Source organism: Acomys minous (genome assembly GCF_964271855.1).
Source record: "Acomys minous genome assembly, chromosome: 5".
Taxonomy (NCBI): domain Eukaryota; kingdom Metazoa; phylum Chordata; class Mammalia; order Rodentia; family Muridae; genus Acomys; species Acomys minous.
Window position 1 is genome coordinate 96,808,871 of NC_140494.1, and position 17,233 is coordinate 96,826,103.

At 44.7% G+C, this 17,233-nt stretch overlaps 2 protein-coding genes across 6 annotated transcripts in view; one reads left to right on the forward strand and one right to left on the reverse strand.

Moving 5' to 3' along the window:
* The first annotated feature begins 33 nt into the window (after nucleotides 1-33).
* SRPRA (SRP receptor subunit alpha) lies at nucleotides 34-6,012 on the forward strand. Its single transcript, XM_084782605.1, has 14 exons — nucleotides 34-282; nucleotides 865-948; nucleotides 1,226-1,389; nucleotides 1,597-1,757; nucleotides 2,051-2,207; nucleotides 2,326-2,479; nucleotides 2,694-2,782; nucleotides 2,888-3,006; nucleotides 3,126-3,212; nucleotides 3,500-3,672; nucleotides 3,759-3,972; nucleotides 4,459-4,622; nucleotides 4,705-4,803; nucleotides 4,922-6,012. The coding sequence occupies exons 1-14, from the start codon at nucleotides 166-168 to the stop codon at nucleotides 5,048-5,050; spliced, it is 1,911 nt and encodes a 636-aa protein (XP_084638731.1). The 5' UTR covers nucleotides 34-165; the 3' UTR covers nucleotides 5,051-6,012.
* A 236-nt stretch (nucleotides 6,013-6,248) lies between these two features.
* The window catches only part of FAM118B (family with sequence similarity 118 member B), a 47,035-nt gene continuing 36,050 nt past the window's right edge, over nucleotides 6,249-17,233 (reverse strand). For 2 of the 5 annotated variants that reach the window (XM_084782606.1, XM_084782607.1), the window contains exons 4-8: nucleotides 13,731-13,958; nucleotides 11,765-11,938; nucleotides 10,448-10,733; nucleotides 6,943-7,002; nucleotides 6,249-6,736 (exon numbers count right to left, since the gene is read on the reverse strand). In XM_084782606.1, the coding sequence (XP_084638732.1) occupies nucleotides 6,723-6,736; nucleotides 6,943-7,002; nucleotides 10,448-10,733; nucleotides 11,765-11,938; nucleotides 13,731-13,958 (762 nt within the window). In that variant the 3' untranslated portion in view covers nucleotides 6,249-6,722. The remainder of the gene's footprint in view (nucleotides 6,737-6,942; nucleotides 7,003-10,447; nucleotides 10,734-11,764; nucleotides 11,939-13,730; nucleotides 13,959-17,233) is intronic. The other 3 variants (XM_084782610.1, XM_084782609.1, XM_084782608.1) reach the window with 3 other exon arrangements.

The window sequence follows — 17,233 nt, forward strand, 5'->3', positions numbered from 1 at the left end:
GGGGGAGGGACCCCGGCGGCTGGTAGCGGAAGTGCGGCTGAGCCGGTTTCCGGGGGCTGCTGGTGTGACGTGTCCCGCGCTTGGCGCAGCAGGAAGCGGCGGCGGACGCGGCCCGAGTTCCCGGTGCCGGCCTCCCTCGTCCCCAAGTCTTCTCCCTCTCCCATCATGCTCGACTTCTTCACCATCTTCTCGAAGGGCGGGCTTGTGCTCTGGTGTTTCCAGGGCGTGAGCGACTCGTGCACCGGGCCAGTGAATGCGTTGATTCGTTCCGTACTGCTGCAGGTAGCACCCCCCGCGGGGCAGACCTCCGGGCTGACCCTTAGACCCAGTCTGTAGACCCCCTTCCATTAATCACCCCGAGCCTTCCGCCCTGCCCTCCTCATACTGGCCGCTTACCGGCCACCCAGACTCAACTTCCTTGCCTGGCATTATAGTATCCCGAAACTTTGCGACGCCCCCAACACCTCCGGTATCTGGGGGCTCTAGCCATAATCTGGCGTCGTATGGGACTTGATCCTTCCCTCACTCCTCCGGGGCAGCCTGGTTTTCTGCCGTTTTGAGGCTGGGTGACACTGTGGATGAGAGTACGCCTTTTAGGAACAGTAAAGAATCCACGGCTGCTAGAAGATCTGATCGTTTACCCTCTGCCTCCCACGTGTCACGCTTCTCTCCCAGATTTACCCCTTCACCTAATTGGTGTCTTCTTCCCCCCTCCCCCACCCCCGCCCCCGGACTGGGATGCTAGAGAGAAATGTCTCAGTACTCCCTCGCTGAGGCCAGGATCATATCTGGTTCTTTTCCGAACATAGTCCAAAGTCTGATTTTGCTGCGGATAGCCTAAATGCTGTAACACTCTTTTTCCAGGAACGGGGAGGTAACAACTCTTTCACTCATGAGGCCCTCACACTCAAGTATAAACTGGACAACCAGTTTGAGCTGGTGTTTGTGGTAAGTGGGGGGTTATGTTAGAAAGACAAGTTATGTTCTCAACAGAATCCCTAGTGATGAACGCAATTAATTGTACTGTGTATGTGATGAAGTAGTAGGGGAAAAAAAATCAGGAATGTGAAGGGGAGAAAGAAAGCATTTTCTGGGCAAGGTGGAAAGCGTGGCTCCCTCTCAGGACAGGAAAACTTATCTCTGGAGGCCTGAGTTGAGTTGGCATCCTTCCATTCTGGGCTAACATGTAAGGAGATCTGCTGGCCCTGTTTCCTTCCATAAACAGGTTGGCTTTCAGAAGATCCTCACACTGACCTACGTAGACAAATTGATAGATGATGTGCACCGGCTGTTTCGGGATAAGTACCGCACCGAGATACAGCAACAAAGTGCTTTAAGTCTATTGAATGGCACTTTCGATTTCCAAAATGACTTCCTGCGGCTCCTTCGGTGAGAGGCTTACCCTTCTCAAAATAATTCTTCCTGGTTTGCTGAGTGCCCTGCCTGCAGGTGGCTCAACAGTATTAAAATATCGATTCAAACCTGTCAACATTTGTAGCTCTGGTTTTCCTCTTGATGTGTGGGACCTTTTTCTGAAGTCAGATTTGTTTCCAATTATGTGGGTACAAAGACCCAACTATTCTCTTTTCTCTTTAGTGAGGCGGAGCAGAGCAGTAAGATCCGTGCTCCCACTACCATGAAGAAATTTGAAGATTCTGAAAAAGCTAAGAAACCTGTGAGGTCCATGATTGAACCACGGGGGGAAAAGACCAAGGAAAAAGCAAAAAACAACAAAAAAAAGGGGGCCAAAAAGGAAGGTGTGTACCTAACTGAACACACTAGGGCATGAAAGGTGTTGAGATGCTGCTCCTTCTGTCATAGCTTGCCTCCCTTAACTTGAATGCTTACCACCACCCTGTCATCCAAGGTGTTTGGTCCAAGTTTGCTTCAAGCCACCATTATCGGGTAGTTGTGTGTGTGTGTTTTCCCTCCAGTCTCCAGGTTCGGATGGCCCTTTGGCTGGTGTGTGTGTGTGTGTGTGTGTGTGTGTGTGTGTGTGTGTGTGTGTGTGTGTTTTCCCTCCAGTCTCCAGTGAGATTTCTTTTAACAGGTTCGGATGGCCCTTTGGCTACCAGCAAAACAACCCCTGCAGAAAAGTCAGGTCTCCCAGTGGGACCCGAGAATGGAGAACTTTCCAAAGAGGAGCTGATACGCAGAAAGAGAGAGGAGTTCATTCAGAAGCATGGGAAGGGTCTGGACAAATCCAGGTGAACAGTGTTCTCTCTCTGGTGACTTTTAGCCAGCTGTGTTAGAGGCCAGGGAATTCCTTTCTCACGTCCTTTCCTACTTTTCTACTATAACCTTTTCTCTTGTGATCCTTTGCAGCAAATCTACAAAGTCAGATATTCCAAAGGAGAAGGGCAAAAAAGCACCCCGGGTGTGGGAACTAGGTGGCTGTGCTAACAAGGAAGTCTTGGACTACAGTACTCCCACCACCAATGGAACCCCAGAGGCAGCTCTGTCTGAAGACATCAACTTGGTAAGAAGTGTAAAGATCAGCGTGGAGGTCGCTGTTAACCAGAAATTGGGAGGGAAACAAGAGTTGGAGGGTATACCTGGATTTGAGAGAGGAGTGAACTATATTTAGAATTTCTCCAAGCTTCTCAGACAATATTGCCTCGGTACATCCAGGCTCGTCCCCTCAGCTGTTACTATTCCTGATCCCATCTCCTTCCTTTGCTCATGTCCTCCAGATTCGAGGAACTGGGCCTGGGGGGCAACTTCAAGATCTGGATTGCAGCAGCTCAGATGATGAAGGGGCTACGCAAAGCACCAAACCTAGGTAGCAATATTTCAGGTGGGAGGTGGAGACGATGGCTGCAGAATTGATGAGCCATACCTCCTGCCTGCTGGCCTTATACCTGTTTGTGACCTTCTGTGCTTGTAGTGCTACCAAGGGAGCTCTGGGTGGCATGTTTGGGATGCTGAAGGGCCTTGTGGGTTCCAAGAGCTTGAATCGCGAAGACATGGAATCTGTGCTAGACAAGATGCGTGACCATCTTATTGGTGAGTCTGGAGGACTGGGCTGACCATATGACCATGAGTAATAGAACCACTTTCTAAGCTGTGCTTTTGAGAACTGGTCATTGTTAACACAGAACCCAAAACTGTCCGTCTCTTCTCAGCTAAGAATGTGGCTGCAGACATTGCTGTCCAGCTCTGTGAATCTGTCGCTAACAAGTTGGAAGGAAAAGTGATGGGGACATTTAGCAGTAAGTATCTCCACAAGACAGTGCACACGCCTTTCACAGGTGATCCAGTCAGGCGGCTTGGTTATGTGCTTTTTGGCAAATATCTTGATTTCTAAACCTCTATAATAGATCAGACTTTAGGACCTAAAAGGACAGTTAAGCAAACTAATAAAGTACTGGAATAGTATGATCTGAGTCCCAGGGAAGAAACCACGAAACCTAGCATGGTCTTAATTCCATTAGATCAGAAAGATGTTGGGTATCAAGTATGTTTGACTTTCTGACTGAATTCCCAACTCCCTTTTAAGCGGTAACTTCCACAGTCAAGCAAGCGCTACAGGAGTCTCTGGTGCAGATCCTGCAGCCACAGCGTCGTGTAGATATGCTCCGAGATATCATGGATGCCCAACGTCGCCAGCGCCCTTATGTTGTCACCTTCTGTGGTGTTAATGGAGTGGGGAAATCTACTAATCTTGCCAAGGTTAGCTCAGTTCCCCAGCTTGCTTCTACTTTTTCCACTCTGTGTTTTGGAATCATGCTTCAATATGATGATTTTCTTTTTTGCAGATTTCCTTCTGGCTTTTAGAGAATGGCTTCAGTGTCCTCATTGCTGCCTGTGATACATTTCGGGCTGGGGCTGTTGAGCAGCTTCGTACACACACCCGGCGCCTGACTGCCCTCCATCCCCCTGAGAAGCATGGTGGCCGTACAATGGTGCAGTTGTTTGAAAAAGGCTATGGCAAGGATGCTGCCGGCATTGCCATGGAAGCCATTGCCTTTGGTACAGTGTATGGGGACCAAAGGGCTTGTGTTATTTTCCTTGTATTCCCTGGGAATTTGCACAGATTTAGGCTACTATAAACTTACCACATGGTCCCCAGAGAAGTCAGGGAAAGTTACTTGTGTGGGTGATGCTATTGGGTGGTAATGTGTGTAGCTGAAAGAAAAAAGCTAGTGTATCCTAACCACCGACCTGAATGTGTTCACCTTTACCCCACTTCTGTCCTTTCTCTGAATGGTTTTGGTGGTGGCCAAGAATAGGAAAGGTTTTTCCTTATGTTACCTTGTAACCAAATCCAGACTTTGAATAAGTAAACAGGATAGGCTTTTCAAATAGCCAGACTTGGACATCTCAGGCAGCTGGCAGTGAACATGAGTGACAGTTGAGTGTCGTCACATAGCCAGAGTCCAAAAGAAATCTTCAAAAGTTGGCAGGGAGTATCAGTGACAGTTGTGTGCTTGGATTTGACTGTGTTTTTCTCTCCAGCACGTAACCAAGGCTTTGATGTGGTGTTGGTGGACACAGCTGGCCGCATGCAAGACAATGCCCCCTTGATGACTGCCCTGGCCAAACTCATTACTGTCAATACACCTGACTTGGTGCTGTTTGTTGGGGAGGCCTTAGTAGGCAATGAAGCCGTGGATCAGCTGGTGAGGATTTGGAACTAGTTCCCTCCACAACTGAAACTTTGGCAAATTAGATGAATTCTTATGTTACCATTTCCCTTTTTAGGTCAAGTTCAACAGAGCCTTGGCTGACCATTCTATGGCTCAAACACCTCGGCTCATTGATGGAATTGTTCTTACCAAATTTGACACCATTGATGACAAGGTAAAAATAGATGACGCTGGAGAATGGGACTGGAAGGAGGAATGTACTTCTTTATAAGGATGCTGAGGCATCCAGTCAAACAGTGCTTGAGTTGATTGGCCATCTTCTTTCTCTTCAGGTGGGAGCTGCTATTTCTATGACATACATTACAAGCAAACCCATCGTCTTTGTGGGAACTGGCCAGACCTACTGTGACCTACGCAGTCTCAACGCCAAGGCTGTGGTGGCTGCCCTCATGAAGGCTTAATGTGGCTTTTGCCTAATACCAAATTGCCGCTTGCCCCAAGTCCCTATTCCTATATCAAGAATGTGCTTTAGAGTATGTGAGCAACTTGTCTTCAGTGTGGTACAAAGGCAGAGTGAGGGGAGCTTTGGAGACTTACAGCTCATTCTAACCCTACTCCTTGTTCAGCCCTACCTCCTCCTTTCTGCAAGGAGGGCCTAATCATGTTACAATCACTGCCCAGTGACCCCCCCTTATCACCACAAGCCTCCCTATTCCTACTCAGGCAGCCCCCTCACTCTGCCTGCAGACTCCGCATCATAGCTTTGAGCAATGGTTGGGAAACCCAACACCTGGAGTATTGCTAACTAGTGTGATCATAGAGCCATCTGAGATAAGGAGCAGTTTGAGGTCCCAGCTCTATTGGGTTACTTCCAGAGTCAGCTCTGGGTCTTAGTGGCACCTCTCTCTAGAATACACAGCTTTCAGGTCCCTGGTGCCAGGATGACAGCCACCTCACTGTGGCAGTGATGGTGGCCTGTTCTTAATTGCTGCTAATTCTAAATCTGGTGATGAACTCTACACCTGATTATTGCCCCAAAGCATCAGCTGGACCTTGTTACAAATGAATGAACGGTGAGTACCCGCTTCTCTCAGAGACAAAGGGAGCTGAGTTGCCTTCCAACTTGTCCCTGCTCCCAGAATCCAGATGTAAGCTTTGCATGTTTACCTTCCTGGAAGAAAACCAGGTGTCAGAGGGGTTATCGTTGTCCCAATGCCCATCCCGCCCCCTGAGCAGGTCCTGGCTTGTCCTCATCCTCTTCTACAGTGCCTGGTAGACAAGTGCTACGTTGAAGAACACAAACCTCTTGTTAAGACTTGTCTTGTAGTTTGGTATTACAGATGTGCTACTAGTGCAATAAGGTGAAGGCTGTCTGCCCAGAGAAATACATAATTTATATAAGAAAATAAATTTCATAAAGAAATTGCCTCTTAGGTTTATATTATTTTATATAGGACTTAAAACTAAAATGCTAACACATACTGGCTGTGTCGTTCTTGGGTTTCTTTCTGGCAAGAAGGGCATGAGAAGAACTAGTGGTGACCTGAGGGCTGGGTAAGTCCTCGACCTGAGAAAGACCACCCAGCTAACACACAGATTAAGAACGCAAGTGTCAGGTTTGACAGTAACTCTTGAAAGTAGAGCCAGAGCCCTGGCAAGTAAACGAACAAGCTTTTAATACAGCTCAGTTGTGTAAAATACTGTACACTGTAAAAGATCTAGAAAACTAGAGCTTCAAGTCATGTTTTTAAAAAAGCCATAAGCTCAATTGAAAAACCAAGTAGAGTACAAAACTGCAGCAAGAGCCCACTGACTCCATGACTTCTTGCTTCCCAAGTCCTGCAGAGCTGCAGCCGTAGCCACGAGGCATCACATTGGTCTGCTATGTAGACAAGCATGTCCAGCCTTGGGGTAGGTAGGGGCTGCATTGGGTCCTGAAGTGGACCAGGCAGCAGAGTATCAAACAGCCAGCATGAAGGGAAGGTGCAACAGTGCCACCCCTATTCTACCCCAAGCTTCCACTTGGGGGTATTGGTCCTTCCTGGGAGTTGTGCTGGGTTCCTGTAAGTTTGCTTCTTACACACATCCAGGAAGGCCCCACAGCGTGGTCTAACGGTGATTTCTCCAGCTTGCTCAAGTGCTACAGCCTATGGAAAAACAAAAGGAAGGCAATGAAGTTTCATAAAGCGAATCTACACATCTATACCTGCAGGTACTTAAGTCACTTAGTCCTAAGTTTTCAAAAAGCAGATTCAGAGAATCTCTAAATGGGAGAAGCAAATTATGATTCTCCACAATCTGAGTTTTAGGAGGTTTTTTTTTTTTTTGATTGATAGAATAGGAAGTAGCGTACCTCTTATTTCACCATGTGCTGCAGATGAGCCATTTAGCTGGCCTTCTCTTGCCATCCCTGCTAAAAACAACATTGGTATAGACATTAGGTGAAGAAGCGGAAACTTTTTTTTTTTTTTTAACATTTTAATGTGCATGTGGTAAAGTCAGGACATCTTTTTAACATTGGTTCTCTCCACTATGTGGGTTGCAGGACTAGAACTCAGGTTGCCAAACTTGGCAGCAAATGCCTTTACCCACAGCCACTGGAAAGCTAAAACTATTAATGGCAGAAATGAAAACTAAGGGAAGCTAAGGGCACAGTGCGTAACTAAAGACATCTAGGAATGACTCAAGGTGAGGTAAAGAGAAGCCTTCAGACTGTCCTATTAAACAGAAGCAGTAGGTTCTTTGTTACAACTGTCTGTGAGTCACCATACGGGTGCTGGGAGTAGAACCCAGACCCTCTGGAGCAGTCAGCGCTTTTACCCAGTGAACTGTCCCCTCCAGCCTCCAGACCATTTTACGTAGACAAAACATGGCTGCTTACTCTATTCCCAACGAGTACACATGCAAAGCTAATTTGGATTAAAAATTTTGTGTCTTAGTTTTACTAGCTGTATCTCATTAAGTCAATATACATGTACCAATAAATACAAAGCAAGGCGTGGCGATGCATGTCTATAAACTCACGTCTTAGCAGGGTGAAGACAAAGGATCATGAGTTCAGGCCAGTCTGGGCTACACAGCTATTTTCAGGCAAATACAGAGCAAAGAGTAAAACCCTATGTTTTTGTCTGTCTTTGCTTTTTTAAAAGGTGCACAAGACTAAGCTTTGTTTACAACTGGAAAAAATGCATTGGTTAAAGTTATACTAGCACAGTTTCTGGTATAGTAATGCTTTACACTTTTCTAGTCCCCTTGATGACTTCTTGGCAGCATGTATAGACTGAGACTTCAAGCGTAATTGGTGGAAGATGGGCTTGACTCCTCAAATGAAATAAAACTGCTCTGCTAGACTGTAAGTTACCAGACAGGCCATTCCAATAGAGAGCCCCAAGCCCATATGGAAAACCCTTGATTTAAAAATGAATAGCTGAAGAAGAAGAAGAAAAAAAAGCTGCTACTTTTTTTGTTTTTCCCGAGACAGGGTTTCTCCATGTAGACCAGGCTGGCCTTGAACTCACAGACCCTCCTGCCTCTGCCTCCCGAGCGCTGAGACTAAAGGTAGAAAGGCTTCTTGGCTGGCCAGTGTGGAAAGTCACTCTAGAGGGCCTGATAGCTAGTGGCTGTACCCACACAGCACTCAGGACAGTAACCTAAAATTGAGTTCAACGTAAGGCACTCTTGTCCAAATTTTATTTTACTATAGTTTTTCCTGGTAGAGGATCTCAGTATAGACCAAATCAGCTGTGTATAGCTTGAGTGTGTGTCTCTAGTTTAAAGTAATCAGAGAACATAGAACTGAAAAAAATCAACCCAGTCAATGCTGCAAACATCAGGCTAAAGGTCTGTTAAACTGAGGGACACCAGATCATTTCATGAAAGAGACAAGCGTGTTGTTTTTCTAAATGTTTTTTAAGCCTTTGGGGAAGAGGAGGGGTACATGAAACCTTCAGTGTTCAGTTACAACGACAGCATTTTATTTACCATGTACACAGTGTTCTGCCCGCATGTGTGCCTGCACAACAGAAGAGGGCACCAGATCTCATAGATGATTGAGAGCCACCATGTGGTTTCTGGGAAATTGGAACTCAGGACCTCTAGAAGAACAACATCTTAACCTCTGAGCCATCTCTCCAGCCCCTACAATGACAGCATTTTAAATAACAGACAAGTCTCCTATGTGTAGCCCAGCACTCTCAACAAACCTGCTTCAAGCCTCCCAAGTGCTCGGATTACGGGGACAAGCCACCATGTTTAGTACACTGATGGCTTTTTAAAACTCTTTATCACAGCACTGCTGTGACAGAACTTTTGCTACATTAGAATTCTACTTGGAGTCATCTGATTCAGAAAATAAATCTTGGGATGACTAGATTTAGGGACATTACATACTAGATTACTTGTAATTAACAATAAAAATATCCATTAAGAAGTTTGAAGCTGGGCTGGAGAGGTGGCTCAGTAGTTAAGAGCACTGGCTTATCTTCCAGAGGTCCTGGGTTCAAACCCAGCACACACTTGGCAGCATACAGCTGTCTGTACCTCCAGTTCCAGGACTTCTGACACCCCAACACATATATACATGTAGGTAAAACACCAGTGACTATAATTTTTAAAAAGTTTGAAGCAGGAGGGGCAAAGTGGCTATATATTTATAATCACTATACTTGTGAAGTTGAGACAAAAGGATTCAAAGTTTGAGGCCAACCTAGATTACATAGTGAGTCCCTGTCTCAAACAAAACAAAACCTAGAATTGAGAAAAACACTCCCCAAACAAACCAACAAACCCAGGTTCTTAACAACAGTCTGTAACAAATAAGAAAATTTCTTTAAATTTGGGTAAATTGTATTGGAGAGTCAGAATAACCAAAGTGACCTTATTTCCTCCTTAATCCCCCAGGTTTTGTGTCTGTGTGTGGTTTTTATTTATTTATTTTTTTAATTTTTTTTTTTTAGTGTTTTGTCCCCCAACCTCTGCCCGCCCCCAAGCTGGAGGCTTGATATATTGCCAGAGCTGGCTTTGACCTTTTGACCCTCCAGCCTTAGCCTTCTGAGTGCTGAGATTATAGATATGTACCACCATAATTGTTCACACATCTTTAGTTGTATGTGCCAGCACATTTCTTTAGGAAAAGTTTCTTATAGGATAAATTGTATTAGTAGAATTTCTGAAACAAGGTTTTGAAGTTTTTGATATATACATGAAAAACGTTTCCTCATAAACTTATTAGCCAAGGTTAATGGTCATCTGCCTCCATTTTGAAATCTGAATTTTAATTGCATCTCACTTGAACTAAGCATCTTCAATAGTGTTCCCGCGCACGTGCGTGTGTGTGTGTGTGTGTGTGTGTGTGTGTGTGTGTGTGTGTGTGTGCGCGTGTGTGTGTGTGCGCGCGCGCGCGTGTATGCTCATGGAGGCCAGAAGAGGACTATGACCTGTAGCTGGAGTTACAGGAAGAAGTGAGCCTCCTGATGTGGGTGCCGGAACTGACTTTGCTGCTTTGGAAAAATAGCAAGCGCTTTTAACAACAAGCCATCTCTCCAGCACCTCAAACATTTTTTACTGTGTGTGGGGGACATGAATGTGCCACAGCACATGTACCCGTCCAAGGACCACTTTTAGGAGTAGGTTCCTTTCCACAGTAGGTTAAAAGACTGAATACGGGCAGTAAGGCTTAAGGTGCAACGGCTTTTCCCGGCTGAGGAAAGCTGGCCTGAAGATAAAAATCTTTACACTCTTTTCTTTCCTCATTATCAAAATGGCACTTTTATACGGTCAGACACTGCTCATTACCCACCGTGGTAGTGATTTTATTCATCACAAACAACAAAAGGGTTGTTGCTCTGACTTTCTCTTACCTGATCTGCCTCTTGTGGAGATCTCACATGTCAGTCGCTTGAAATATTCTGGGAGATCAGCATAATCATTTCCATAGGAAATGACCTTAATCCCCTTGTCCAGCATGTTTTCTCGAAGCTTCTTGAACTCATCTACATCGCCTCTCCGAACCAGCATGAAATGTTCTAGGTCAGATTTATGCTTGACAGCCTCTAGGAACAGGGCCTGGAAAGTAGTGTCATCCACTGTCCAGCCACAACCCAGGAAAAGGAACGACTTGTTTTCATAGAGCTTCTGAATCTCTCTCTTCAAGGAAAAGAAAACAGCATGTTAATGACACAGAAGACAGACACGCGATATGGCTGAAGCAAAAAGGCAGTAGTTCCTAACTGCCACATTTAGCAGACTACTGAGCCACTGATCAAGACTTAAGAGGGAAAGATACTACAAGAAAGTTTGATTTCCTAGTTATTACTACCGTGTGATACTTGGTCTAAGATCGTACTCTTCTGCAGGTCTTTGGTTCCCCTTGAAACAAAGTATTTTATGTGAATGATGTGTGCCCAAGAGTGTGCATGCATACGGAAATCAGAGGCCTATGAAGTCATCTCTCTCCTTCCCACCTTTACTTCCAGGGACTGAAGTCAGACTGCAAGGCTTGCACAAGCGCCTAAACCACTGATCCATTGTTGGCTCTTCTGTAGGGCCTTTTTTTTTTGTTTTTTGTTTTTTTTTGTTTTTCCATACAGGGTTTCTCAGTAGCCTTGGTTGTCCTAGACTCAGAGATCCACTTGCCTCTGCCGCCCAAGTGTGGAGATTACAGGTGTGTGCCACCACCGCCTGGCCTTTTGTAGGGTCTTTAAACAGTTTTATCCCATTCACACTAGTCTTGCAGGTTTAATTTTTTATATTTATGTTCTTGGGTAATTAGACAATCAGTATCTTTTCTATTTTCTGGGAAAATGTTGCCTATTTAAAATTTTTATTTTTGAGTGTGTAAGTGTATATGTATGCTGTATGTAATATATGGAGGCCAGAAGTTGATGGTGGGAGTTTGTCCATTACTCTCTACTTTATATATTGAGGCAGGTCTCTTATTTGAACCCTAACTTGTAGATTCACCAAATACAGGTAAATACCCACCCTATGATCTGATACTTGAAATAAAGTTTCTTCATTCCCCAGGATGGCATACACATCCAAGAGCTAAGAGACAAAGGAGTAAGGTCTGACTTTCTAGTTTTGAAAAGTAAATGTTCCCCTCTTACTACTTAGAATATGCTTTAAAATGTTTTTGAGGGCAACTTGCAGAGCCCAGCTAGAGCAGTACTACTTACCATAACTTCAGTGTTCCTGAGCACATTCTGATATCCAGCTGGGTGGAGGACAATGCCACTAGGATTGGTGTAGACCCCGTGGATATGTAACACGCTTAGCTTCCGCTTCTCCTGAGCCCACTCCAGGACCTGCACAACACATACACAGCTCGACCAGGATGGCAAGGTGAGCACCTGCTTCAAAGTCACAGTGTGTAAGAGGCTGCCTGAGCTTCACAGCCTCACAGGACAAGAATTTGAAAACCTGATGTGCCCAAGTTCCTATGTTATGACTCAGGAATGATGACAGCAAATCCAGTGACTTCTTTCTCAAAGTCATCATCAGAAATTAGAATTTGTCACCATTTGCAGAATAATAAGGAAAGTTTCTACTTGTGATAGTCCAAGCCCTGGTACAATTCTGCCACCATGCCTACCCTTCCCCCTCCCCCTCCCCCACCCCATTCATTCCTCTCTATCTCCTCCCCCACAGCCACCGGCTCTCTCTATTGAAGCCCGGGCTCTCCTGGAACTCTAGACCAGGCTGGCCTCAAACTCAAGAGTTCCACCTGCCTCTGCCTCCTGAGTGCTGGGAGGAAAGGTGTGTGCCACTATGCCCAGTTGTTTTCATTCTTTTTGGGTCATTATTTAGCCCAGGCTGGCCTACAACTTTAAATCTCACCTGGGATTACAGGACTGCACCACCACACCTGGCACAATTCCTAATCTGTAGCATTCCGGCCACTTGGCAGACAGGCCTGTGGCACTGGGGGAATCATTATTCCATTCAGATCACTCAGATGGGCGTAACTAAGCTTACAAAGGCTGGTTCCAAGGAAACAACAATGACAGCTCCAGAATCACAGAGCAGGGCAAATGAACTTAAAGGAGTCATCTCTTCATCAGTATCTTTCAAATTTGGGGGGTGTGTGTTTGGGAAGGGTGTACCACGGTGCACATGTAGAGGCCAGAGGACAACTTGGAAAAGTCAGATCTCTCCCTCTACCATGTAGGTCCTGGGGACTGAGCTGAGGTCATTGGCTTTGGTGGTAAGTGTCCACCAAGCCATCTCACAGCTCACCTCCATTTTTATTTTTTAAAAATTTGAGATAAGATTTCCCTCTTCTTTGGCTTACTGGCTTGGAAGTCCTCAAGTTTGCTTACATAGCTGACCTGTAAGCCCAGGGACCCTGTACTTGCGAGGCAAGCAGTTTACTAAATGAATCAATGCTCCAGTCCGTCAAACAACTAATCCTACCCTATAGTCAGGCAAAACTGTCAGTACTCATAAGGACAAAAATCGTTGTATTTATTGCATACTGATTTTACCTCAAGAAACAACCAAGCCCAAAAGTGCAAAGAGAAAAAAACAGCTTCCTTTCTCACTCTTACTATTTTTTTCCCCCAAAACAGGGTTTCTCTGTGTAGCCTACTCTCTTTGTAGACTAGGTTGGCCTCAAACTCACAATGATCCACCTGCCTCTGCCTCCCGAGTGCTGGGATTAAAGGTGTGCACCACCACATCCACCTCACTGTTACTGTTTTAACTAGAAATACCCCTATAGGTTCACTGTTTAAATGCTGCTCCCCAACTCATGATGCTATTGAGAGGTGGGGCCTTGCCAGTAAAAATAGACACTAGGAGAGAGATTTATGAAGGTTATAATCTAGTCCTAACTCAGGTCCACTTTCCAGCTCTCTGTTCTGCCACGATGTCAACAGCCTTACCAAATGCTCCCACCACCATGAAAGGGAGTCTCTCCACTGTACTCCTCTTACTGTGAGGCCCCAAACTCTCCGAAACAGTGAGCTCAAGTAAGCCTTTCCTATTTTAAGTTGTTTCTGTTGGGTATTTTGGTCATAGCAATGCGAAGAGTAACTAAAACATCTCTGCCACATAAGCACTAACATCCTGAGCAGAAGGCAGCTTTTCTGAGGAAGATACTACCCACTATCCCAAAGAGAAGACTCAGGGTTAACATTTCACCTTTTTCTCATCAGTAAGGTCAAGGGATTCGAGCTGTTTTCCCTGGTCAGCTGCATATAGTTCTAGGAGATTATCAAAATTTGTAGTTAATACTAGGGCTCCATTTTCCATCAGATGGAGAACAGACTGAAGGAGTTGTTTTCCAGAATCTTCCATCTTTGACTCCAGGTCATCAAATACTTCATATAAACAGTCTTTGAAAAATGTGGACCGAACATTACTGGTACGCTGCAGGTGTGGGGGATTTGAAAGACAAAAAACAATTCAAAGTGTTTTGTTAACTTGTTTTAGTTGCAGAATTACAAATATTGAATACCTTATAGTTAAAACATCATCACTCTCATTGTAATAAGGAAAATAGAATGGTACATGCCAAACACAATGCCTAGCAAACAGTAAACAATCAATACTACCACATATGATACAAATGAGCACAAGCCTTTTAAATAGAGACATTTTAAAACTGGAGAAACGGTCTTGCTGTGGCCTCTTGGCTGTCCTAGAATTCACTGTGTAGGCCAAGCTGGCCTCATTCTCTCAATGATCTTCCTGTCTCTGCCTCCTAAGTGCTGGGATTATATGTGATAACATGTCCAGTTTCTAAACTGTCATTTTATAGAAGGAAGGAAATGGACAAGACTAAGAGATCTGGACTAATGAGTGAGGATAGAAAGCAAAGTACCAGCTACCCTCAAATTAGGCCTCTGGTAAGAAGGCAACACCCAGTGCAGTATTATTCCTCTCCTTCATTTTTTAAGAGGGTCTGCTAGTTGAGGTTGGTTTTTTGTTTGTTTGTTTGTTTGTTTGTTTTTGGCAACCTACACAAACTAGACTGGGAAGACTGATCCAAATTGAGCAAAGCCTCAATCAGATTGCCTATGGCAAGTCTATAGGGCATTTTCTTGATTAATGACTGAAAATGGGAAGGCCCTGTCCATAGGGGGTGGAGGTGGGAGAGCAGTAATGCCCTGGGGCAGGTGGTCCTGGGTGGTATAGAAAGCAGGCTGGGGGAAAAGGTCCACAACTTTAATCCCAGCACTCGGGTGGTAGATGGAGGAGAATCTCTATGGACTGAAGGCCAGACTGGTATTCTATGGCCAAGACTACACTGACAGACTGTCTAAAATCAAACAAAACAAAACAAAAGCCAATCCACCCAGGCATGGTGGCACACGTGTAATCCCAGCACTCAGGGAAGAAGAGGCAGGCAGATCTCTCAGTTCCAGGCCAGCCTGGTCTACATAGTGAGCCAGGACATCCAAGGCTACACAGAGAAACCCTGTCTCAAAAAACCAGACCCAAAACACACACAAATCTAAAACCAAATAACTAAAAAACAAAATACATAAATGAAGGAAGGCAGGCAGGCAGAGACCGGCTGATGAAGCTGTGAGGAGCAAGGCAGTAAGCAGCACTCCTCACTCCTCTGCTCCAGTTCCATCCCTGACTTACTTTCCTCCCCATGTTACTTTTAGTTATGGTGTTTTAAGCACAACAACAGAAAACCTAACTAAGACTGAGGGAAAATAGGGAACATGTGGGAACAACATGCAGCCCATGCTAGCTTTGAACTCATTATACGGTTGACTGACACTGGTCTCAAACTAGCCTCAGCCACCCCTGTGCTAGTTATAGGTATGTACTGCCACATCCAATTTGGCGATTCTTTTTCTAAATCTGGATACTTGGCTGCTTACAGGGTTAAGAAACACTTAATGCTTCCTTGTACTGTTTTTCCCTGATCTTATCCAGCATTTTGTTTATAGGCTTGCTATAACAAACATGTGCTATGTGACAAAATTATGAATAGATTTAAAATAAATTTTACCATTAAAAACTTACATTTTGCTTTTGTTTGTGCTGGGGATGGAACCCAGAGCCTTGGACATGTACTGCTGGGTTATATCCATAGCTATCAATTATTAAAAATACTAAAGTTAGGGAATGGAGAGATGGCTCCATGGTTAAGCTTATGTACTATTCTTGCAGAGGATGCAAGTTTGGTTCCCAGTTCCCAGGCTAGGTGGCTCACAGCTGCCTGTAGCTCTCATGCCAAACAATTTGGCACCTTCTTCTGGACTCCACAGGCACTTGCACCCACATATACACAACAAAAAATAAAATTAACTGGGCTAGAGTGACAGCTAAGTGGCTAAGAGTATTTGCTACTCTTTCAGAGGGCCTGAGTTCAGTTCCTAGAAGCCACATCAGGTGACTCGCAACTACCTATAACTCTAGCTCTAGGGGATCTAACGACCCCTTCTGGCCTCTGCTGACACCAGGTCCACATGTGGTACACGTAAAATAAAAATAAAACAATAAAGAATAGGAAAGAAAAAAGAGAACCAGGTGGGTGTAGTGGTACACACTTTCAATCCCAGAACTCAAGAGGCAGAGACAGGCAGATCTTTGTGAGTTTGAAGGCAGAATGGTCTACTTGGTGAGTTCTAGGATAGCCAGGGCAATAATAAATTCTAACCACTAATCAATTTGAAATAAACTATTTAGCATATGGGTTTAATTACCTTCCCAGCTTCATTCAGGGTATATGTAAATAAGATTTGTGCTTCATAATAATGGCACATTTACAGGTGGTCCTGTACAACTGTATCATCTCAGTGATGTCACAGTAATCTTGACTTGTGTAAGTGCACCCTGTAAGTTTGCACAGTAGCAAAAAGGCCTAGTAATGTGTTTCTCAAAATGCATTCCATTGCTAAGCAATGAATGAATGAATACATCTCTAAGGATTAAGGAAATAATGCCCACTTCAGGTGAGAAGTTGGTTTTATAACCAAGAACACAGTGACCCCTGGGACAAAAGAAATTTGAAGTGAGAAAGAAACTAGGTGAAATGTTTTAACAAACATCTTATCCCTAGGCTATTCTTTTTTTCTTTTTCTTTTTCTTTTCTTTTCTTTTTTTTTTTTGAGATAGGGTTTCTCTGTGTAGCCTTGGCTGTCCTGGACTCACTTTGTAGACCATACTGGCCTTGAACTCACAGCGATCGCCTGCCTCTGCTTCCCAAGTGATGGGATTAAAGGCGTGCCCCACCACACCCAGCTCCCTAGGGTATTCTTGATGTTATTCAATTAGATATGCTCAGAGGAAGAATTGCTATGCTGTCCAAGTTGCCACTGAACTCTGAGACTCAAATGATCTTCCTCTCTCAGCATCCAGATAAGCTAGGGCTGCTGGTGCAAGCCAGCATGCTTGGTTCCCAGGCAAGCTATGAGTTACTGCATGTAGCTACCAGGGAGTAAATTTCAAGCTCCCTGGAATAGACAGGTCCTTCTAGGTTCTCTCAAAGCAGTCCCCTATACCTTCCAGCTTTCCTTGTCTATCAAGCATGAAATGCTCAAGTTTCCATGGACTCTCGTAAGCAGATACAGACACACATTTCAGTGTTCCTTTCTCAATGTGTCACACCACAGTGTCTTATAAAATAACCATTTTTTGGTCATACTTATCAAATAAGTGCTATTTCCAGTGAAAACATTAGA